The sequence below is a fragment of the Eucyclogobius newberryi genome, unplaced genomic scaffold, assembly GCF_026437365.1.
Source record: "Eucyclogobius newberryi isolate DKJ021-1_F unplaced genomic scaffold, fEucNew1.0.hap1 SCAF_2, whole genome shotgun sequence".
Lineage (NCBI taxonomy): Eukaryota > Metazoa > Chordata > Actinopteri > Gobiiformes > Gobiidae > Eucyclogobius > Eucyclogobius newberryi.
Window position 1 is genome coordinate 22,259,406 of NW_027315834.1, and position 23,674 is coordinate 22,283,079.

Genomic DNA, 23,674 nt, shown 5'->3' on the forward strand with positions numbered 1-23,674 from the left:
ACAAAAAACTAAACACGAAAAACACAGTGTTGCTCATGCGAGGAAGGACATGTAGCGCTATGTGCCGCTGCTCATCTGTTGCTAAATGGCATCACGGGGCGGAGTCACGTCGTCATCCATACTTTCATTTCCGGTTAGCGCAGATTTATTTCTAATTTATTTTTTGTTAATTTATTTTATTATTTTATTTTATTGTATTCGTGTGGTTCAGCTTCCCGTACATGCAACGTTTTGAGGACTTTTCACCAATTCAAACGATATAATATTTATTTTTATTTGTCCGTCGCTATGGCAATGGTCTTTTTTAATGATCTGGAAACTCTTTTTTCTTTTTCTTTTTTTAGGCCGAGATTATTTGAACTGCTGGATGGTGTAATGATAATCCAGCCGATTAAAAAGATAAATCCACTACAGGTCTAATTGGATTTGGTGATCCCATTCCCCATCGTAATCTGTTTTAAACACAGGTCTTTTCCCGTACTACGACGTTATTGTCCCACATGGGGAAATTTCATATTACTAGCCTATTCGTTTTTATTTATTTGTAAGTATGCTGATTTACTTCATCTGCATTTTTTTTTCTTTTTGTGTGTGCAACATTCGAAGTTTCAAAGACTATTATGATAACACAAATGAAGTCAGGTAACAGTTGTTTTATGGCGGTTGGTATCCAAGTGTTACACACCAGACTGTATTCTTTAGACTTTACCCCACGGACTCCATTCTTCAGTTCTTAAAGAATAAAGTCTGAAGAATAAAGTCTGAAGAATAAAGTCTAAAGAATAAAGTCTAAAGAATAAAGTCTGAAGAATAAAGTCTAAAGAATAAAGTCTAAAGAATAAAGTCTGAAGAATAAAGTCTGAAGAATAAAGTCTAAAGAATAAAGTCTAAAGAATAAAGTCTGAAGAATAAAGTCTGGAGAATAAAGTCTGAAGTCGAAAAGTCGAAATAATAAAGTCTAAAGATTAAAGTCTAAAGAATAAAGTCTGGCGGTAATGTAACACTTTGAGCCCTGGACTAAAACTGTGAGGAGACCTTGCTCAACACCCGGTCTGGAGAGACGGGAGATGGCGGAGGAGAGTGGATCGGGGATGGAAGACGTTCTGGACGGCGTGGAGGAGCAGCCTTTTCTGCCTGCACGTGCCCGGAAACGTAAAAAGTCCCTTAGCTCGTCCGAGGGTTCTGGGAATGAGCAGCAGGATGAGGCTGAAGCTATTGATATCCGGGGTGAGAGCAGAGACTGTAAGGTGATCATAAAGCTTGCACAGGATAGTGCATCCTTTAAGGAGTGGAATTCAGTGGCATTGTCAAAGAGCCTAACTGTAGCTGTGGGAGTGATCAAGAGTGCGAGTGTCCTTAGAGATGGCTCGCTGCTGGTCGTGTGCAAGGACGCGGCTCAGCAACGGAAGGCGATTGGAGCTAAACGTCTGGGTGGAAAGGACATTCTTGTGTCTGATGCTGAAAGAAACACGGTCAGAGGAGTTATCGTAGGTGTCCCTACGGCGACGTCTGTGGATGAAGTTAAGGAGAATTTGACTGGAGTTACGGTGGTGGACGCTAGGCGTTTGAAGGTGACCCGGTTTGGGGTAAGATGTGACAGCTTGTCGGTAATGGTAACACTTGAAGGGAGGTGCCTGCCTAGTAAGGTGTTCATTGGGTACATGTGCTATAGCGTCAGGCCATATGTTCCGCCGCCCCTGCGTTGCTTTAAGTGCCAGCGCTTTGGGCATATTGCAGCGGTCTGTAGAGGGAAGCAAAGATGTGGTAAATGTGCAGGAGACCACGAGTATGGGAAGTGTGACGTGGGTGCAAAACTGAAGTGCTGTAACTGTGGGGAAGAACATAGCTCTGCCTTCGGGGGATGCAGGTTTAGCAAAAGAGCTGCTGAGGTGCAGAAAATAAAGGTCTCTCAAGGTATATCCTATGCAGATGCAGTCAAGAAAGTTTCAAGTAACGAGTTTAGAGTAAATACAGAGAGAGGAGCCAGCGTTGCTCCCAGCCAGGGCGAAATGAGAAAGGCCAGCGTGGCTCCCAAGAAGTGTGAAGGTTTCAAGAGTGGAGGTCCCAAGTGTGCAGGTTCCAGAATTAATGAGAATACCCTGGTTGTGGATAGAGAGGATTTTGTACTCTTTATGGTGGATGTTGTAAACTGTGCTGCTCAGACTCAAAGCAGAACTGAAAGGATCAGGATCATTGCTAAAGCTGCAGGGAGATTCCTTGGAACAAAGGAGCTTGATTGGGCAGATATAGAAAACAGGCTAAAGGCGCTAAATGGGAGTCGGAGTGATGGGGGTCTGCTTGTGGGGAGTCAGAGTGATCAGAGTGACGAGATGGGGGTGGGGGTGGTCTCCTGTCCTCGCCCAGTCTCGTAGACGCACGGCTACCAAGCAGCGACATCAGTGGACATATTAAAGCCTATAGAATGAAGCCTAACGCTGTACGGTGGAAGCACCGAACGTCAAAGAAGGAGAGGAAGATGAAGAAGAGTCTCCCTGGAATAAAGCCGGTTGGTCTCTGAAACAACAACTATTCTAGTCACAAAGACATATCATGACCTCATGGGCTTTGTAACACCAAAGCAATGGAAGGAGTACTTTTACGGACTACGACAGAGTCTGAGGACTACGACAAAGTCTGAGGAATAAAGTCTGGCGGTAATGCAACACTTGGATGCCAACCGCCATAAAACAACAACAACAACAACAACAACTTGGATACCCAGTCTCGTAGACGCACGGCTACCAAGCAGGGACATCAGTGGAAATATTAAAGCCTATAGAATGAAGCCTAAAGAATAAAGCTGTACGGTGGAAGCACTGAACGTCAAAGAAGGAGAGGAAGATGAAGAAGAGTCTCCCTGGAATAAAGCCGGTTGGTCTCTGAAACAACAACAACTATTCTAGTCACAAAGACATATCATGACCTCATGGGCTTTGTAACACCAAAGCAATGGAAAGAGTACTTTTACGGACTACGACAGTCTGAGGACTACGAACAGTCTGAGGAATAAAGTCTGGCGGTAATGCAACACTTGGATGCCAACCGCCATAAAACAACAACAACAACAACAACAACAACAACAACAACAACAACAACACTTGGATACCATGCCGCCATAAATGTATCTATTAATAAATGTATTAATCTTGTAAAATAAATTATGATCTGTACCAAATTTAGCTTCTGATTCTTTCCATCTGCAATCAGGCACACAGTGCACAAAAAAGAAAACAAAGAAAGAAAGAAAGAATGAATAACTAAATTGTAATTAATTGCAGACAGTCTAAGGCCCAAAAGGACTTGAGCATTGCTACAAGAAATATACTGAAACATTTAATTTTGTGATTAGTTAAATTAACAGGGCTAATTATGAACGTTTTTGCATAGAAAGTCCACAAGATGGCAGCACGTCCAAAAGCACTAAATAAACCAGATCTCGTTGTCATTGGGGCTTTCTGCTGCCTGCAAGTGTCTTCTTCTCTAACAACAGAAGAATATCTGTTCAGCCAGTTGAATCTGCTCCATAAACACAAACACGCACGTGATATTGGCACAAAGCGTCATAAAGAGCTGCCAGTGTGGTTCCTGCACGGTGCTTTGAGCGTCTCGTGGGGGTCATCAGTCAAACATCTGCCACGGGGTGGTGACCTTTTTGAACCTCCCACGACCGCAACCCCCACGTTACCACGGCATTCACGCAACATTTGAAAGCGAGAGCAGGGGCCCCCTCGCCACGCACCTCTGTTCAGAGAGTCAAAGCTCCATTGCCCAGGGCCCGCAGAGTGCGTGACGCCCCCCGCCAAGCCTTTCTGCCGGAGCCTGACGACAGAGCGCGCGCCACAGCAGCTGTCATTGGGTCGGAAGGGGTGCGCGCAGGGCGATCCTGTTTGAAGATTATGCAGCTCATAGCCATCTTGTATCGGACGAGATGGTGAAGCGATAGGAGTCAGCGGGGGCCGGAGTATTTGCGGTAAAGTGACGCGGACACGGTGCGCTGAGGACGACTGAACATCACAGCTGCTGGGGAAAGAGTCTCACGAGTGGTGGATTATTCCCAGGACACCGGGCTGAAACCATGAGCTGGGGGACAGAGCTATGGGTAAGCATTGTTGCACGTGTGTGTGTGTCATCCGCCGCCAAACGCACACATAAATACAGACACGTTTGAATTCACCGTGGATTTGCTCGGTTCCCACGCACAAAAAACAACAACCACAACAACGAGCAGGGGCCCCCTCTCCACGCACAACGCAGGGCGCATTATGGCCGCTAAAGCAGTGTCCACTTCGCCCTGGCTCTTGCTGTTGTTGTGACGGCAGCAAACACACTTAATACATTTGCCTTTGAGCATGATGTGAGCCTAATTATACCACGCTTTTCATTTGGCAGATTGTAAGTAACGTGTCATTACATCGGGCTGCAGCATCTCATCCATGTAGTCCGACTTCCCGAGCTTTTCAATCACGTTTAGCACACACACAACAACAACAACAACAACACACACGCACGCACACACACGCACGCACACACACGCACACACACGCACGCACGCACGCACACACACGCACACACACGCACGCACGCACACACACACACACGCACACGCACGCACGCACGCACGCGCACACACACACACACACACACCAAAGTTATAGGTTTGTGTTGTTGTCACACATAAAACAGCAACACATGTCGTCTATTACATATTTACAAGAGCAAATGGTGTGGTGTATTGGTTCCTGGCATTTGATTTGGCATGAAACAAAAGCACACTCAAATGATAGATTCCTTTGCCGTGCTGTCACCTTTCTGCATGTTTTATTACAACCTGATAGTGGTGAGACATCCAGCAAATGCCCTGATAATGGGCCAGAGTCAGATGCCTTCTGCTCTAGTGTGTGGAAGTGTCATCCTATCTTTACAGCCGGCTAATAGACAGTTGTAAGTCTTGTTGGAGCAGCTTTTATACACGTGTGACCCTCTGAATTATTAAAGCATTGTTGACACTACTACAGTTACGAGTACGTTGTTGAAACTTGTTTTGTCTTTCAATCTGTCACTTTATGTGTGACCGGCTGAGATTATTGCACAACACATTCACAGGAGGTTTGTCACGGTACAGGAAATATCACGATAAACAGTATGTTGAGACTACTTTGTTCCGCTGCCAAAATAACCTTAAAGCAGGATAAACCCACTTAAATTCTAACACTATCGTTAAGCAAATCATAAATGTTAAAATAAATGGTAGAATGAGCTAAATGAGTTGTTGATGTTTATTATTCAACCCTGTACAGCTTAAACCTTAGTGAACTACAACGGTTTTCTAAAGAACAGGTACAGAATGATAGATATTGAGCCCCCAAAAAATGGTATTGTTCCAGCTGTCATTTATTGAACGATAAGTCGATATAGTAATTATCGTGACAGGCCTAATTCACAGGCATTATGAAGAAGTGGTTAACAAATCTGGCTTTAATGTGTGTAACAGGGCGGGTTTGAGGGAGGACGAGAATGATAAAACATGACCTTTTTTTTTATTTTGTGACAGGGTCTGGCAATAGTCAAACTTGTTATTTTTTGTCTCTCAGAAATAGTTTTTTCTGCATTATTCTATTATAATATACCTGCTCCAAAGTTCACATTGCTCTGAGGTCCTTTTTTTGCCCCAGGTAGTCACTAAACGTGCTCGGACCAGGGTTCCTCTGAAAAACACCGTCCGTTTTTAATTTAATGTAGCCGATTATAACCAGATGTTTTGGACTTTCAGATGTGATCCAGGCACTTGCTACCTTTTCATGCAAGAGTGAAACAGTGAGTGAAATGCAGGTGGACAGAGTTTTGCTCCGGAGAATATTGCAGCTCATGTTATAGTGGAAGTTAGGTCTCATTTTGTACATCTGACACTAACCAGATGATGCAAAGGCAAGATATTGCATGCACTGCAGTGACTCTTCCGTGTCTTATCCCTTTCCTGCCTTGCCACTGTGAGGTTTTTATTCATAGTTTGTTTTATTTGCACACATGTTTGATTATTTTCTCACACATTTCTTACAGAACTTCTTTAGTGGCCTCTGGATGTCACAGTCTAAAGCTAAACATCAAAACCCTGTTTGGCCATCCTGTTTTGTGCACCGGAAATGAAGTCAAGACCATTTCAATTTCGGAGCAATATTTGCAGAACGAAGTGTAGAAAATACAAACGTTTAATAATACATATCTGTCCAGTTTATTTTTCAAGCTTGGACTTTTATATTTTGCCAGTTGAGGGAAGTCCACCTGATGACAAAACATGTGACCTTTTCTCAGAGGAACTGGGTCTGAAAAAAAAATGAAATTATATAAAGGTCTCTCTTAATAAACAGTTCAAATTAGGCCTAAAGTATCAAATAGAAATATCTAAATGACGTTAGCTGATCTTAAGCGGATGTTGAAAGTCTGTAACCACAACACCTCTGAAGTATTTCCGTTGGGTGTCGTGTCACCAGTATTGGACAGTAGTTTGTGCCATTATGAGCCAGGGCCATGCAGGCTGAATTGGACAGCTGGTTGGTTGGTTTGGTCCCCACGCACACTACATTGGAACTTTAAATAGAGTTTTACTTGATATGAAAGGACAGCAAGGGGCTCTTTCACTCTCCCATTTGACACACCCCGACATCTTTCACTTCTCTGATGTGCTGATATGTACAGTGGCCGTCCCCATGCTAGTTTGTGTTTGTGCAGTTCCTCATGAGGTGAATTAACACAGCCTGAGCTCATCATGGAGAAATTTGAAACACTTGTAAAGGAGCAACAGCTTAAGGTAGAAATGCTCATTCTATTCTAACCCAGTAGAAACAATTGATTTTAAATGTTTGGATTTTCTGCAACATTTTTACTCTTTTTTTAACCTTTTCTTATTGGGGTGAATATTTATATATATATTTTATAACTATTGTTGTCTTCATGTCTTGTTTTGCATGCTTTTTGATAGCTCAATAGTCTGTAATCTGTAATCTGTATTCTTGTAATGTGTAACCCGGACGATTTATTAACTTTTTAAAACAACATGCGCAGCGATGATACTTTATTTTGGTAATGCTTGGTTTAAGTACTTTGATAGAACCCCAATTCATGCATTCCAGAGCCTTGTATTAATGACAATGGCCTTAAAAAGATAGAAGTATTTTTTTCTCCTTCTCTCTTTTCTTTTCCTCTATGACTGTTATTGTGTGCATTGCTCTCTCCACGTTATTATGACGTCTCAGACTCACACTGTCCCAGAGGCACTGAAGGAGCTCCGAGCTTGTTGTGTTTTTGTTGTGTAGATGTCAGTCACTGAGGCCAGTGAGATTTGGGAACAAATGTGAGACGGTTACAGTGAGCTCAATGGTGTTAGAGTGAATACCCTCCGGTCCCATTCCCCTGCAGTTCTCAGGGTCTGTGCGGGGGCTCACTGAACCCCAGGGGTATACAGAAACTTGAGATGGTTTGTTTCCTCTCCTGCCGGCCAGTGCGGGCCATAGGACTGATGTACCCCACTTTAACTCTCCAGCCCCCGGCCCATACACTGTAGGCATGCTAGTCATGTTGCTCGATTTGACAAATTATTGTATTGAAAGTAAAAATGTTGTAGTATGTGGTAACAAATATTGGACAAATAATACTTTTGCTCTGTTCATTTAAAGTAAGTATTATGTTGAAGTACAAGTACAACTTTTAGGGTGTATATGATCGTTTATAACTTGAAGAAAATGCAAACCACATATAGTGTTAAGGATCTACAGCAGGGGTGTCCAAATTGTGGCCCGGGGGCCTGCTAAGTTAGTCCAACAACAAAAAGTTTTACTTTTACTGTAAAATTGGAAAAATTCAAACATGTTTATGTTACACCAACCTAATATTAATGTTCAAGTCTTATTAAAGGTGTGGAGGTGCATCAAAACTAAGTCAAATGCAACATTTCGAATGATTCACTTCATTGTCATCTGTGGCCCTCAGCTCCGTTTAGATTTCAAAATGCGGCCCTCTGTGAAAAAGTTTGGACACCCCTGATCTACAGTATAAGGAGGCTAAATTCAGGCAATTAACACTTCATTGACTCATCGTTTTTTGCTGGGACAATGTATTTTGAGACTAAGGTACATTTTTTACATTTTCCTTTAACATTTTCTTTGCATTTGTTGAGATATTTTCAGCTTCCATGACTAATTCACTTTTCATTCAAACAATATTATATTATATATTATATATAGAAAAGGGTTTACTGGGATTTTTCTGCTTTAGGGGTATTGTGTAAGTGGCATAGCATACTTGTTAGGATTTATCGTGACATTTTTCTGTAGTAATATATTGTACTTCAGAATGTGTCATCGGACAGGCCTTGCTATATTGTCTGGTTCCTCTCATGATGAGAATAGGAATTGTCTGAATTCCTGTCCATAAGAAGGTGACTCAATCCTTCCCACTCCAATGTATAATCTCCATCCTCTCTGTGGCCTCTTGTTTTGTGTCTACCTTAAATCACTGCTGTGGCCTGTGAAATCTGACTGAGGCTGAAGGCAGTCTCTCTGACTTATCGTCCCTGAGTCGGTCTAATTATTGCAGTGTTGTACTACACACTGTAAGTGCTGCTTGTTCTGTGTTAAGTGACAGATATACAGTTCCTCTAATGGAGTAGTGCTGTGTTCTGCATAACGGCCTTTTAAAGGTGCAAGACACTGAAGGTCACGTCTGCACTTCTGACTTATGCACATCTGACTTACAGCATTTAACAAAAAGAACTGAGGTTTGATAATGATGAAAAACTACAGTTTTGCAACAAAATGTATTTTAAATGGGCCTTGAACCTTATCCTTGACATGTCACATCATTTTCTGATAGAATAAAAGGAATCTGTGGTTGTTCTCATGTAATTCTTAAAATCACTGACTATTGATCTCCTCACAATGATTATGGCGTGTTTTAAAGACAGGATACAAGGGGCCAGTCACCTAAATTATTTATTGTCCTTCTGATCACAGCAAGCACACAACAAATTCAATACAACCTCTAAAAAGGACTATACCCCAGAAAAGACTAGACACTGCAGTTATAAGGGCATTGCATCTGTCTCAAGAGTAAACAAACTGGATTAGTAACTAAGTTGAAGTAAAAAAAAAAAAAAGAAGATAAGTTGTTTCTTTTAATTACATGTCTATGCAAACACAGACCTAGGTTAGGTCTTTCATTTGGCCCCATCATCTTTCCCGCACACATAATAATGTGTCCAAGAGGTTTGTTTTGATGTTTTTTCCTCATTCACTTGGCGTCAAAGATTACATTTCCAGAACAGAATTCAGCCTACAATTTGAATTCAAAAGGATCATGTTAAGGTTGCTCCAAAGACACGTGCCTGACGTTCAGATCATGTCCAGGCTTGACAGTTTGCTCAAACATACAGGCGATGAGAGATCAGCTATGCCCTTTACTGTAACACCAAAATAAAGTCTTAAGCAATTGCAGATTTTAAAGAACGTAAAGAATTAAACATTATTACGGCCATCTTACCCCTATAAGCCAATTCATTCTCATATTATATTTCGTTCAGCCTATAGCAACACCTGTTTTTTCATAAAGTACTTCCATGTTCCTTCTAAGTGGAGTGATGGTGGATGAAAGAGGGAAACTGGAAAGCGTCCAGCTACTTCAATAGATGTAACTGATATGCTATGGTATATTGTGGCAGCCTTCAACCCAGAGAATGTGTTATATAAGATTTAAAGAGCTTTATCCTTTGATAGGAACAAAAACAGATTATCAAGAACAATGGCTAATTTGTATTTTCTCAGCCTAGCCAAAATAATCCTGTGAATGGAAGCGTCCCATTGGATGACGACGGTGGTCACCAGAAGGCGTAATCAGATTAATTAGACGCCATTTTATTAAGTTTTGCAACCGCAGCAGTCTTTCTCAATAGATCGCCTGTGCAACAACGTTAGATACTCTGCTCTGTGTTTTTGATGGGATTTATTTTATCACTGGCTTCACTTTACACAGTGGGAAAGCATGTTGAGAAGAAGAAGTGAGTTTTTTATTTTCCTGGACAATGTTCTTTCGGTTAAATCAGACAATGAGGAGCCAGATGAGAGCAAGAAAGAAGAGAAGTCAGGTCCATTTGAGGACTATTTGCAAGAGCTGCTGCAGATCAAGATGACCAGCGCTGTAAGTTTGCCATTTAAGCCACTATTAATGAGTGTGTCTGCGCATGTGGGTTAAACAGGTGTCTCTACTTAAAATAGTGACCATTGAAATGAGTTGTAGGTGTGTCTTTGTCGTGCCTCACATCTGACAAAAGGTCAGCTTCCTGTATGAACACACTGTGAGAGTGAGAGTAAGGCTGAATATTTGTTTTTACATGCGTTGCAATTTGAAATTTGAGTTTTAAAATCTAAATTCAGTTCCCAGTGCACATTTATTATCCATTAACATTTTGCCAAACTAATACAAGAATCACATGCATTTCCAAACATGTAGAGATCTGAACTATACGGTTAAAGATTGTATCATAACAAGATTTTGGGACAATTAAGCTCTTAAATTGTACTTAAATCGTAGAATTTTTTTGCGGTGTAATTTACTATTCAAATAGCTTTTTTTAAAAAACATTTTGCACCCACACTTCTTGCTTCCTTATTTGAGAGTGTGCACTTTTCACGCTACCACTGTTCACACGAGTGACTGATCACGAGAGGGCCGAGGCTTCAACCACATTTTATTGGCACACGTGCATGATGCACATACACAAACACACAGTCTACGGTTTCTGCCTGTCCAATGTGTTGTTCTATAAATATCCTTGTGGCATGCAAACAAGTGCTTCTACACATAAGGTTAGCCACGGCTTCAGACAGCAGCTCATATTGGTGCATGTTTGGGGAACCCCGCACAGAAACGTTTTTGACATAATTTGTTCTGGTGTTTGACACATTTTTCCATAACCTGCACTATTCATTGTCGTGGCGGTGGCACAAACATTGCCCAGCTCAGTAGACTGTGAGGTTCCGGAAGTAAAGTTGCCTGGCCAGCTTAGACTATATGCTTTTCCAAATGTTTTCCAAAGATGTGTATGGTCGACAGTATGTGGTTCCGCTCTTATCTCGCAAAGGTCGTGATTGACAGGAAGATTAGGCGGTCACAGAAGTGCATGGTATGTACATGTCAAAACAAACAGGGCAGTTCATATGTATAAAAGTAAGGGGGGAAATAACCCAACGATGATAGATGACCAATGAGGAGGGGGGGTGATATGGCAAAACATTAAGGCCAGAATTTTCTTTGAGGCAGATTATGATTTCAGTTTAACCATGACTTACATATGTATTTTTCCTTAAAGATGCAAATAAACATAAATTAAGAGTCAGAAAAAGCACACACCGAACCAACTGCTCCTATGATTTTGGACGTTACAAAAAGAAATGGAATTGAATTGAAATAGAATTGAATGAATTGGTTAAATCTATCCGTCACTCGCTCAGAGCATCACAGAGGCTGTCTAATAGACTGTGTGTGTGTGTGTGTGTGTGTGTGTGCGAAGAGTCTGTTTTTAATCATAGACCTGCATTTAACAGGTTATTACAGCTTGTTAATTTCCCATGTGTCAATAACAATACTCCCAAACGTTTGTCGTCAAGAAAAGATTTTGCTTTCAGAGTACCACGGCATCTAAACCAGGTCTCTAACAGGACATTTCAGGTCTAAACTAGGGCGAAACCAAGCCTAAAATAGAACAACACCATGACTACAGTATTTAAGAAATTCCCCAAAGGTGGAGAAGAATGTGGATGAATTAGACTCAAAATAGGCAAATAATACCACCAGAAGGAGCTGTAGGAGTTATTATTTTTTTTAAACTGATAATATTGTTACATTATCATTTTGATGTTTTGGATATTGGAATGAGAATGTTGACTAACTATAATAAAAACTATTAAAGGCAACAACGAAAGACTATTATTATCAGTGCTACTTTTGATAGAGCTCGAATGACCACTAGTGAAACTAACCCTTAGCCTGACACTGAGGTTACACAGAGCCAGCCACATTGTTCCGACCCCGCATCTTCTCACAAAGACTTGAGTGTCCCTCAAATATGGTTTGGCAAGTTCTTTAAATATTTGTACAGGCTGAGCACCCACTGGCGACCAGAAGAACTGCCTGCAACACCAAAATACTACACCAGGTTTTATTACATGGATTTAATTATCATCATTTTATCATGCCGCTACAGCTTGACATTTTCACTGTTGAACTTAAAATGTTAAGAGAATTGTGAGACAAAATATTGAGAGATATCTAATCACAGATCAGATATATATTTTAAACACTCCACGTGAAAATGCGGTGTTGTAGAACAGATAAGTGGTTTTAAGAGGACGACATATCAGGGATAATACTTGTTTATACTATATACTGCAGTATATAGACAAAACATCGTAAATGTATGAAAAGATATTTTAAAATATATTTCAAAATAAGGGTGACAATATGGCAAACAATTCATCTAATAGGAGCTTTGATTTTGAAAAATGTTTATTTTATGTACAGTAACCAGCTTTATATTGGTGGTAACTAAAGCCAGCTGCTTCTTTAGAGTTCTGCATTAAGTCATGTAGGAATCTTTATATATATGAGTGAACTCTACCATATCCTGTTTTATTTTGAGATTATTGATTCATTTTTGATTACTCCATTAATAATCAAATCACTAAAAGTGAAACTTGCTTTTGAAACAACCAATGAGGATGTTGCAAACAAAGAAGGAACAAGGAGGACTTTGGTCAAAACAACAGAATATAACATTACTTAATACTACGTGCTGGTAATTAAACCTCTTCTTTCCACACACTGCATGTTTTGAAGTCCAGATAAGATTATAGACATTTAGCAAACACATAGCACTTCTTCCCTCACAGCAATAATGCACCGGCCAAAGTCTTCACAGCCCAGTGGAAAAATCACTTACCACTCGACCTGCTGGACATGTGCCACACTTACTGTATAACACAAGCCAGCGGCCGTCCCAAGCAGCGTGATTGGTGTTTCAAAAAGACAAAAGCTTTCAGCATGCTCCTTTGTCCCATTGTTCTCTAATCAGCAAAACATCTGTCCTCAACATCTGTGTATTAGCTCTCCTCAACACCTACATTTTCCACTAGTGAGAGTAGAACTTTATGGAATAAGCGATCTTCTCAAGAGCTCTATGTCTGACTTCTGAATGATTGTGTTTGTATGTGCAAAAAACACATTTATATTCAGAGGAAATCATTGATGGAGGAGTCTAATCTAATGAGTGCTGCATTTGACTCCAAAGAGCTGCCTGTTCCAAACCTCTGAGTTTAGGACCCATTGATTGTGACTGTGATTATCAGAGTAGAAAATCACTTCTGCAGATGTGGTTGCATTAAAACCATATAAACTATTAAACCTCATGGCTGCTGCTGGTACCTGTGTTCAGTTTGAAGGCTCCTAGAGCCCATAACTGAAGTACTGGATGGCTTTGGTTTTAAACCTTCACCTATAGATGATTTCATCATGTGCCTGCTTACATTTGAATGAGGCAAATGGTTTCTATTCAGTCAAATCATTGATCAACAATGTTAGAGTATTCAACATTGAGTACTTGCAGTAATCAATCGGTTTTGTGTTATGCAAAACTAAAAATGAATTAAATAAAAAGATTAGCACTCACATGTGCCCCAGCTCAGAAAACCTCATTAAAATCTTAATGAGCTTATGATGCTGTAACTGCACTTTTATTGTTAATGTATATCCTTGTTTGCAATATATTCATAAAGATGTATTATTAAATGACTGACAATTAGTCCCAGTTAATCTTTATCTTTTTAATTTAGTCTTTGTTAGATTTTTAATTTTCCCCTACAATATATTTAAAATATAAATGAATAACTAATAGTTTGCTAACTCTCATTGTCCAGTGATGATCAGTTGCTTCCGCATGTGTTTCTACTCAAACAGTTAAAGGCGTAATGGACGATTTTTTGGCCCAAATCTGAGTCTTATTTCCTCGTGGCGTGGACAGCCGATTAGTCCTGCCACGTATCAATCATAGAACGCACCTACCGCTCACCTGCAGCCGCGTCGGCTCGTCCCCAGCATAGCAGCACGATTCCCTGTGTCTAAGCGCATGGATCTATCATAATATAGTTCCCTCAGTGTACGGGACAAAATTAAGCTGGCTCATTAGAGACGGAAATCTACGGTAGACGAGAGATGCGATACGATCCGTCGCGCTAATAAACAAATGCACTTCTAGCCGCGATGCTCTTGTGTAGGTCCGTAGGGGGGACTGCGCATGCGCACTTCCGCTTCAGTTCTCAAATCTGCGAAAAATCGTCCATTACGCCTTTAAGATAAATACCCGATAAATGCCCAGATTTGCTGTGGAAGGATACGGGTTAGTGGGCCATCATCTTCAGTAGTCTCTAAATAATGAGCATAAGTGCAGATTAACCACAGTCCAATACATTAAAAGTCCTCATAATCCCCTTCACCGGCTGAAGGGTCAAAGGTCGAAGGCTCATGGTTAAACAGGTCTGATTTGTTTGTTTTTTTTCTGTTTAAAACTATTACCATGAGAATCTATAGCTTTAGAGCAACAATTAAATGTGAAAAAGAAGAATTAGGTTGTGGGGGATAGAAAGGGTGCATGTATCTTATTTAAAATGAAATATTTTTTTACAGTTTAACATGCAAAATGGGGCAGATAACATTAGATTGCTTTTTCTTCTGCTCCTTTCCATTCATTTGTTTTTGTTTATTGTTTAGTATGACACCGTTGATGTCTTTTATATTTTACGACTGAAAATATTGAATATACAGCAGCAACAACACTGTCATATGTGGGCCCCGTTCGGCTCCTCGTGCAACGCCTTATCGTTCACTTCTACTGGAGCAAGGTCAGGTGTCGTGAGCCAGATGACAGAGTGGACGTGTAGAAGGAAGGGAGGAAGTCGGTCAATGGTTCAGGGGCTATGATCGGGGGGTTTCTGCACAAATTCCTACACAGTTTTTCAGTCCAGTTTAGTGAAGCATGCATTGGCAAAATATTGGTACTTCTTGCTGGTCTTTTGTCGTGATTTACACTTGTTTGAGCAAATACTGTCTTTTAAGTTATTGTGAACTTGAAATTCTTCTGCCTTGTAGCTGTTATTTGGACTATTTATTGCCATGTTTAATCATAAAAAAAGTAACTGTGTTTGCGACTTTATTGTAATATTTTGCCTATTTAGTGAAATAAGCTTGAGTGGATCCATTCTTATTCTTGTTTTAGTGATGGAAATGAAATTATGAAAGGAAACGACTACACAATTTTTTTAATTTCAACATGGATTCTATTTGAAAATGCCTCATCCCTTCAGATTCATTTTATATTTGTTACATTTGGTGAAGTAGACGGGACACAGTTTATGATCCTACTCTATTACAACTTTAAAAGTAATCCTGTCTGCTGTAATCCCGCCTCTTCCCTCGTCTCTCCTCATTCCAGTCCCCTCCCTCCTCTCACATCCCACTTATTCCACCTTACGCTTGATGGAGCATTTCGTCTAACGCTCAGTCGGGGCAGCAGTGGCCTCAGAGCCAGCTAGGCCGGACAATATCCCGCTTCCATCGCCGTTTGGCATTCTTCTGGATTATTTGGACCACAATTTGGTCTTTTATTTGCTTCATGTTTGCTCATTCTTTTATTGGAAGTACATTGTTGGATACAGGGGAGATGGTCTTTTGTAGAGTCTCCCTAAACTGAGCACAGCCTTTGTTGTGGTTCTCTTTTGGAAGAAGACACGTTGGATTGAATACTTTGCAATGTTTTTGAGGAGCGCCCAGTCCACGCTTCGGTTGGATAAGAAAGTGGACAAAATGGTTCCCCTGCAAAGAAGGGTAATTTTGATTGTTTTTTGGATGAGTGTGCAAGGGAAAAGACATGTATTGTTAATGTAAAGAGACTGTGTGTTTGTGTAATTGTCTCATGAAGCAGACCACACAGAAGGAAGTGACGTTTGCTTTTTTTGGTGAAAGCATTGTATTAGTTCGTTAATTAGTCTATAAGTAGTTGTATATGTTGAGTGTTGTGTCTTCTGTAAAGGTCTTTGAAACTGGAATGACTAATGACTTAAAAACTGACATAAAAACTGGAAAGTCCCAAATGTTCACTGATAATGCACTCTAAGATAAGATATTCCTTTATTGTCCCACATGGGGAAATTTCATATTGTTGCTGTTATTGTTTTTCTAAAGTGCTGCGGCTGGGAGTTGCCCGAATCTTGAGTGCCTCTTCATGCATTTTAAAAATAATATTAATCGCACTCAATTCAAAAGTTTTTATGAACTAACCTTGTTGCTTGGTCTGAGTTTGCAAGCTAGTATAGCTTATTACCACAACCACTTCCTGTTTCTTTGAGATGAAATTGGAACCAGCACAAAGTACATCTATGACACAAAATCAGACAATGCTAGTTTGCAGTTACACGCAGTAGCACAGGCTGAGAATGTGATAAGTATACAGTTATGGAAGAGAAGATGGGAATCTGCTGGAGCTTCACTAAGGTGGCATTATTCATCATATATTTTTATACTTTCACTTTTGTCTTTGCGATAGCAGTGATTTTGCTGGATTGATTGCCGCGTATTGTACCACAATTTATCCCATTACAGGTGCTGAGGAGACGCGGAAATTGTTCTTTAGTGCAATGTCATATACTAAATACTGAGTAGAGCATGAAAAATTTGTTTCAGTATTCCGAATTAGATATTAGTCTTTTCTTCAACAGAGAAAAATAATGTAATTTGGAATTGCTGGAAGCACAGTATTGATAATGTAGTGTTTGTAGGTTAGTCAATAACTGCCCCTAATATGTGGAGCTTGTAACTGATTTTCAATTCTGTCCCAACAGGATCAGTTTGACAACTTGGAGAAGCACACACAGTGGGGTATTGAGTTCACCGAGAAGTACACCAAATTTGTTAAGGAGAGATCGGAGATAGAAGTCAGCTATGCAAAACAAATTAGGTAAGTAATGACACTGTGCCGCCTTATGATGCATGTTTGCTGCTCCATGGTGTAATTAGCCGTCTTCATGAAGATGGCCCAAAAGAGAAACCACAGCAATTGACCTACTCAAGTGTCCCTGAAACAAGAGATTCAGCTCATGGAGCTGACTGGGACCTCTGACCTCTTTGTGGAGTGGAACATTTTGATGAAATTGAATATTCCCATACACGAGAGACACTTTGCTCTGCAATGTTTAACTATGCTGGAGCTTGAAAGTGTGCATTTGACCTTAAAAGGATGTTCCACGCCCCCAACTCTGACTCCTTTTGTGTCTGTCTCATGTGCTTTCATGCTGCACGTTGTCTGCTGCTGTTGCTAGCTGGAGCTTCAGGCAAAAGGAAGTCAGGTTGAAGGGGGAAGGGGTGGAGCTTGTGTTGCCATAGAGACTTGTAGGTATGGGTTTTATCAACCCCAGGTCTGACCCAGATTTTGCTCTCCCTGACTCCTTTCTCTCCCCCTCAGACTGTTGTGATGCACTCACTGCTTTCTGAGGGCAGAGGTTGGAGCATGTGCACAGTGAACATTTATCTCCTCGGGCTTTGTGCATCCACTTAAAGACTCCACTTCTATTCCACGTGGCGAGAATAGCAGTATTTTCAAACCCCCCAGTTTCTATGACCAACCCAAACTAATCCAGCATTTCCATAGAAACAATTGATCTCACCCCACACCCCTCCTCCTTTTGGGGACTAGTATCAGCTTGAGATAATAGGACTAACCTTGTGTTTACAGTCTGCTCCACATGTCCCTCTGAACCTTTGCTTGACTTCACTCATACTTTTTATTTTGATGTATTCTGTTGTGTCCCATTGCTTACCTCTCATTGATTAGAACACGTTTGGGCAGCCCAACATGAAACGCTACACTGAATATCTTCATTAAATACTGCAATATTATTTAATCTAATTTAATCAGAATATTAGATACACAGATATTTTATGTGAAAATAACGTGTTGGATTCAAGCTCACTATTTTTGAATTTGTTGGGCTGTAGTCGACTAAATTAATTCTTGGTCGACTAAGGACATTCTCTGCCGATCGACTAAAAGAGAAAAGGCGTGAAAACTGGCAAAAGCTCAAAACCTTTCAGTATCTTTATGATATGATCTCTATCACTCTATGTCCCACATAAGTCCTTATAACCTAAATAATACACATTTTGGCTACAAATTTTCGAAAGACGAAAACACAAATTTGATGTTTTTAGTTGATATTATATATGCGGCTCTTGTATTAACAATTGATTTATTCAGACTTATGAGAAAAGTTACTTTCAACAACATCAGTTCAACACATTTCCGGCAGATAATGTAGGGCACCCCAGCAGGTGGCATTTTGATTAAACTTGGGCACAGACAGATGGCGTTGACGTTTTCCATCACCTTGCTTGTCTTGTCACAGTTGTGATGTGCGTGTTTGCATACAGACACATTATGCACATTGGCACTCTTGTTAGACGAGGCAGAAGTGAGGAAATCAGAATGTAGCTTGAGTCTTAACATGTTTTAGCACTTTGAGGCACACTGAACCTCTTTGTTTTGGTCATAGTTGGTTATACTGTGCCTAGAGACCAATGATCCTATGTAATCAACTTAGCACACAAATCAAGCTTAATCTATTGGGCTGTCTCCAAGTAGATGCACCATAAGGTTGATCAACTATTTCCATCAGTTCTTTGATCTGTTGCAATACCATTATTAAGTGTTGTCTTTTTTGCAAGAATCTTTCCATGATGTGTATTAGCAATTAATTAAAGATGCATAAATGATTTACTGAAGCTGCAAAAGTAGTGACTATTTACCTTTAAAAAAGTCCCCAAAACAGTTTAAAACATTAATTCCTAGTGAGAAAAGATATATATATTCATAGTATTCATTGCACATCCACTGTATGGTCCCCATTCATGACACTCTGACCACTTCTTTCAACATACCACAACACATTTACACATGGGTTTAATCCATAAATAATCCTCTTCCCTTGCTATGCTGTAATGCACAATGCCCCAGTCTAGTCAGTGCTGGCATTGCATTAATTCCAGCTCCTCCCCCAAATTCTAGTAATCCATATCAGCAGGAGCAAAACGTAATAAACAAAAGAGAGAGAGAGAGAGAGAGAGAGAGAGAGAGAGACTGTACTCAACTGGCAAAACAATAACTGTGTGGCAAATCAGTACATATATTTGAATCTGAAATGAATACGTACAGTTCATATTCAGCCTATACAATGCATTAACAAAATCTCAAGATCTGTTTTGGTTTCTCATTACTACTTATTCCATTATGATTTTTAACATTGCCGTTTAATTTGTTGTAAAGATGAACCTGCGATAATAAAAAGCAGTGTGACAAATGACATATGGTTGTGATGAATGAATGAACGAGTGTAAGCGCTATAATTAGAGACAGAGTGAGAAGGACGAGTAGTTCAGTGAAGTGACAGATCTGCCTAGCAACAGTGCAAACAGCCCAGGGGAGCAAGAGAGAGAGAGAGAGAGAGGGAGGTGTGGGGGATGTGGCCATATTGAGCTGGATGTGGCACAGGCACGTCACATTTTAGTCACATTATATCTGATTTTCTTTGTGCAAATCATTGTTTTCATTTAAGACTCACACAGACAGTAGCAGCTTTGAAATATACTGTGATACATGTTGATAAACTAGGCCAGTCACCTCTGGAAAAGCCATGCCACAAAATGTTGACTTAAACTGCCTTCAGTCCGCTTTGTGTGGTGTAGCTCTCCAAACTTTATATGCAAACTGTTTCACCTAGACTGAGCTTTTGTACTTACTTATAGTCACAATGTCATATTTCTTGGAATGTGTTGGTCATATTTTTTGCCATATCTGATTGTCAAGTCAAGATTTCCTGATACAAACACCACTGAAGTTGGATGGATGTTCATTGATTTGGCCATCAACATAAGACAGAAAATACAGAACAAACTCAGCTAACTTCTTTATCCATACTCCTTTAAACTGCTAAATAGTCTACACATTTCTAACTAAATAGGCTAATATATTTGATTGATCAGGCAAAAAATGATTAAAAAAAAGACTTTACTTTTACTACCGGCAGAATACCAGTATGTACTTTTGCGACTGTTATTAACTTGAAGAGCCTCTAGCATCACAAGGACAGTAGCAGCACTAAAAACGCACGTATCCTTTTGGTGACCGGCATTGGACACATCCTACAGAGTATTGATGTTCTATGGCCTAAGGAGGCGGACAGCACTCTGCCTGATTGAATCTTGTTTTGTATCATCGTTTGGCAGGTTCATGGAGCAGTACGAGCAGTGAACATTTAATAGGAATATCCCACGGAGCTCTGACAGTGCGTCTTTGTTCTCTACAGAAATTTATCAAAGAAGTATCAACCCAAGAAGAACTCGCGGGAAGAGGAAGAGAGCAAGTAAGTTCAGCACTTTGCTTTCCTAACATCTCCAAACACATTTTCTGACATCTCCGTATTTCTTTTCTTCCCTCACCAGGTACACTTTCTGTCGAGCCTTCCAACAAACGCTTAGTGAATTGAATGACTATGCCGGTCAGCACGAGCTTATATCGGAAAACCTGACAACACAAATCATTAATGAGCTGTCACGATTCCTGCAAGAACTCAAAAGTGAACGGAAATCGGTGAGACTTTTGTTAGTATTGCTTATTGTTTAGAGTTTAGGACTGTTAAGACCTAAAAGCTTAATGGTGCCCAACTGGCTCTTATCATGCTTTTTTGCTTTTATATTCATATTTAAGTACCACTCAAGAGTCCATTATGTAACCGCTCAGATTTGTGTGATAAAACAGTACAGACAGACCCAGACGAAAGGATTACAGATACTTCTGAGACCACTGACTGTACATGGAGGAGGTCTTTAGAACAGGTACACTGTGGACCCTGGAGCAGAAATAAGTAACATTCCCAGTGAACTATGGCACCTCCCTTTTAGCCATTTCCTCTGCTCTGAAGCTGGACTTAGACAAGCTTTGAGGTCAAGAGTGTTGCTCAGATTTAAGAGCTTCAAAACTGAGGTTATGCGAGTCATGCTGAGTCCATTGTTTGGTCTAAGTCAGACTGGACCGAAGACTGGCTCAAGTTGAGTCAGTGTAGTTAGGTTTTATTTGGCCCTTGATACATTATCAAATCTTCTTCAAGTTAAGAATGTGATTATTTAATCTAAAATTATGTTATTTCACTTAAACCGAAACGTCCCCATTGTGTGGACAAATAAAGGCTTATCTTTTCTTATCTTATAAACTCATAATTTCACAAAGTTTAGTTGTAATTTCAAAGGAAGACTTCTAACTTGCAAGGAAAAAACAGCTCCTATTCTTAAAGGTGCACTATGTCACTTTTCTGGTGGAGGCGGCCGCCATTTGTCATGGAGACAGGATTGTTTTCCCTTCAATGTTCCACAGTATGGCATTAAACTTACAAGCAGATAATGCTCCAGGCCATGCAGTAAGAATGTGTGTTTTTCACAATATTTCGAGCAAAAACAACATCTGTAATAATTGAAAAATGCTATAGGCAAATAAATGAACGCCTTACTGCGCAACATTCCGGGCAACGTAATGACATCACCATGGAGACGAGCGAGCAGGCCTTCTACCAGAAAAGTTAGATAGTGCTCCCCATTTGTAAACAAAGAATCCAAGTCGAATAATTCTTGATTCTCGTTTCAATAAAAGATGCTTGTATCGGGTCAAATCTTGCTCACCATCAGGCGTTTGTGCGTGCGCGACAAAGAGCCTTAACCCCGCGGGATGCTGAGGAATCATATTTAGGCGTGCGGTCAGCAGACTGTCTGATCACCGGGCTTGGAATCTATAAGGAGGCCAATGCACTGCAGATCCTTTCACATTCAGCGTGGACTCAACCGGTGATACAGCAATTTACTTTCAGTCTTGTGGTGTCACTTTGTACTGTCCGCATTGGTCCAATATTTAGTTTTTTACATTTGATATTATAATTTTGCTCAATTTGATGCACGTGGCCAGGCAAGCTTACAAGCTGTTACAGGAGTGTGGAAGACAGAGCGAGAAGAGGTCATTGGAGTCTCCTCTCCCGACCCTAAACGCCTTCTCAGCTTGGGGAGAAGGCCATCACAAAAAAAGATATGAATGGCACAAACTGAACCAAGGATCAAAGACTGGTCTGATTTTAATAGACATCAGAAAAATGGAAAAATTACATTCAGATTTAACTTGAAAAGGATCAGTAATGACAAACGTTGGACTAGATGGGGGTGTTTTTGTTGAACAGTACGGTATGTGCCGTTGCATCGTTGGGTTTCCTTTGTCTGCCTTTATATTCATTTAAAATCTGAAAAGAAAAAGAAAACAATTTTACTCATTGGTTTCGCAGCATTTTCATACAACAAGTGCTTGCTCATTTGCGACATCCTGTGAGTCACTATGGGCGTTTCCTCTGCCCAGTTCTGTCACAGTGAGACTTAAAAATTGACCAGTATAAACACGAGACGTTTCCCAGTTTTAACATTTTAGTATGATAGAATATTACATTTTGAGTGTGAGGTCCTCAAATTTTACTTTTATTTGAAATGAGTACTTTTATCCTAATTACTCATATGCATTACAATGTTGGATTTACTACTACTACTGCACAACTGCCCGTGAATGAATGTAGAGCAATTCCACCTAGCCCTGCATTCTGTTAAGTAAAGTTCCTCTAAATACTTCCCATTTTATTATTGCTTCTCCAGAAATTTAGAGAAACAAGAAGTGTAGCTGAGGTAAACCAGGCCAGGCTCACACCAAACGCTCTCACATCCATTGTATTGTCAGTAAAAAGGTTCTAAGTGCCAGAATTTCACATCCTGGAATGACTTTTTATTTTGTTCAATGGGCTGAAATGTCCCAGTACGGGCAGTGGCTCTCTTTTGTATAACTGCTTGGTTTGAATTTGAGTGAATAGGCGGTGGACATTGACATGCAGCTCAGCTTTCGACTCCAGCTTCCACAATCTGAAACCAGGGCAGGCTAAATTGAAAATCAGTTTTTTAAGGGCTGCTTCGAAACTGTGTGTTTTTTAAATGAGTTCAATTAGTTCAGCTTCAGTTCATGTGTGATTGTTCAACGTTTTAGGACCGTCCATCCAGCTTTGATGCTGTTATGTTGCCTTTTGTTAGTGTGAGATTGAATGAAATGTTCTCATCATATTCTTTCTGTATTGTTTTTTTAAATACCCTTAAATAAAAGTCACTTATTTGTTTTCCTTACAGCACTTTCATGAAGGGCGTAAGGCACAGCAGCAAATTGAGAGCTCGGGGAAACAACTGGAATCAGTAAGTTCAAATCGTCACTTGTTTCTTGTGGCCACCTGCTGTTTCATTGTTTCCCCGCTGTGCGTGAATGTAAAGCCTTGGGTAACCACTTTCTGTCTGTTGCAGCCCCAGTAATGAACGTCACTTTTGCCATTTGCTTAAAACCCCAATCCCAAACCATTCCAATCCAGGTTGCGGAAATCATGAACAGTGTGGATAAGTGCATGTAGGAGTCACAGTATGAAAGCATCATTCAATCAAGGTTTACTATTCTGGGTCATTAGGGGCTGAA

The 23,674-nt window shown here is 40.3% G+C and overlaps 1 protein-coding gene across 28 annotated transcripts in view; it reads left to right on the top strand.

Annotated features, from left to right (window-relative positions):
* The first annotated feature begins 3,780 nt into the window (after positions 1 to 3,780).
* fnbp1b (formin binding protein 1b) overlaps positions 3,781 to 23,674 on the top strand; it is a 37,963-nt gene continuing 18,069 nt past the window's right edge. For 12 of the 28 annotated variants that reach the window (XM_072454496.1, XM_072454499.1, XM_072454501.1 and 9 more), the window contains exons 1-5: positions 9,938 to 10,185; positions 16,935 to 17,050; positions 20,451 to 20,507; positions 20,587 to 20,734; positions 23,341 to 23,403. In XM_072454496.1, coding sequence (XP_072310597.1) covers positions 10,030 to 10,185; positions 16,935 to 17,050; positions 20,451 to 20,507; positions 20,587 to 20,734; positions 23,341 to 23,403 — 540 coding nt within the window. In that variant the 5' untranslated portion in view covers positions 9,938 to 10,029. Of the gene's footprint in view, positions 4,100 to 6,702; positions 6,806 to 9,936; positions 10,186 to 15,581; positions 15,922 to 16,503; positions 16,588 to 16,934; positions 17,051 to 20,450; positions 20,508 to 20,586; positions 20,735 to 23,340; positions 23,404 to 23,674 lie in introns of those variants that run through there. The other 16 variants (XM_072454519.1, XM_072454521.1, XM_072454520.1 and 13 more) reach the window with 8 other exon arrangements.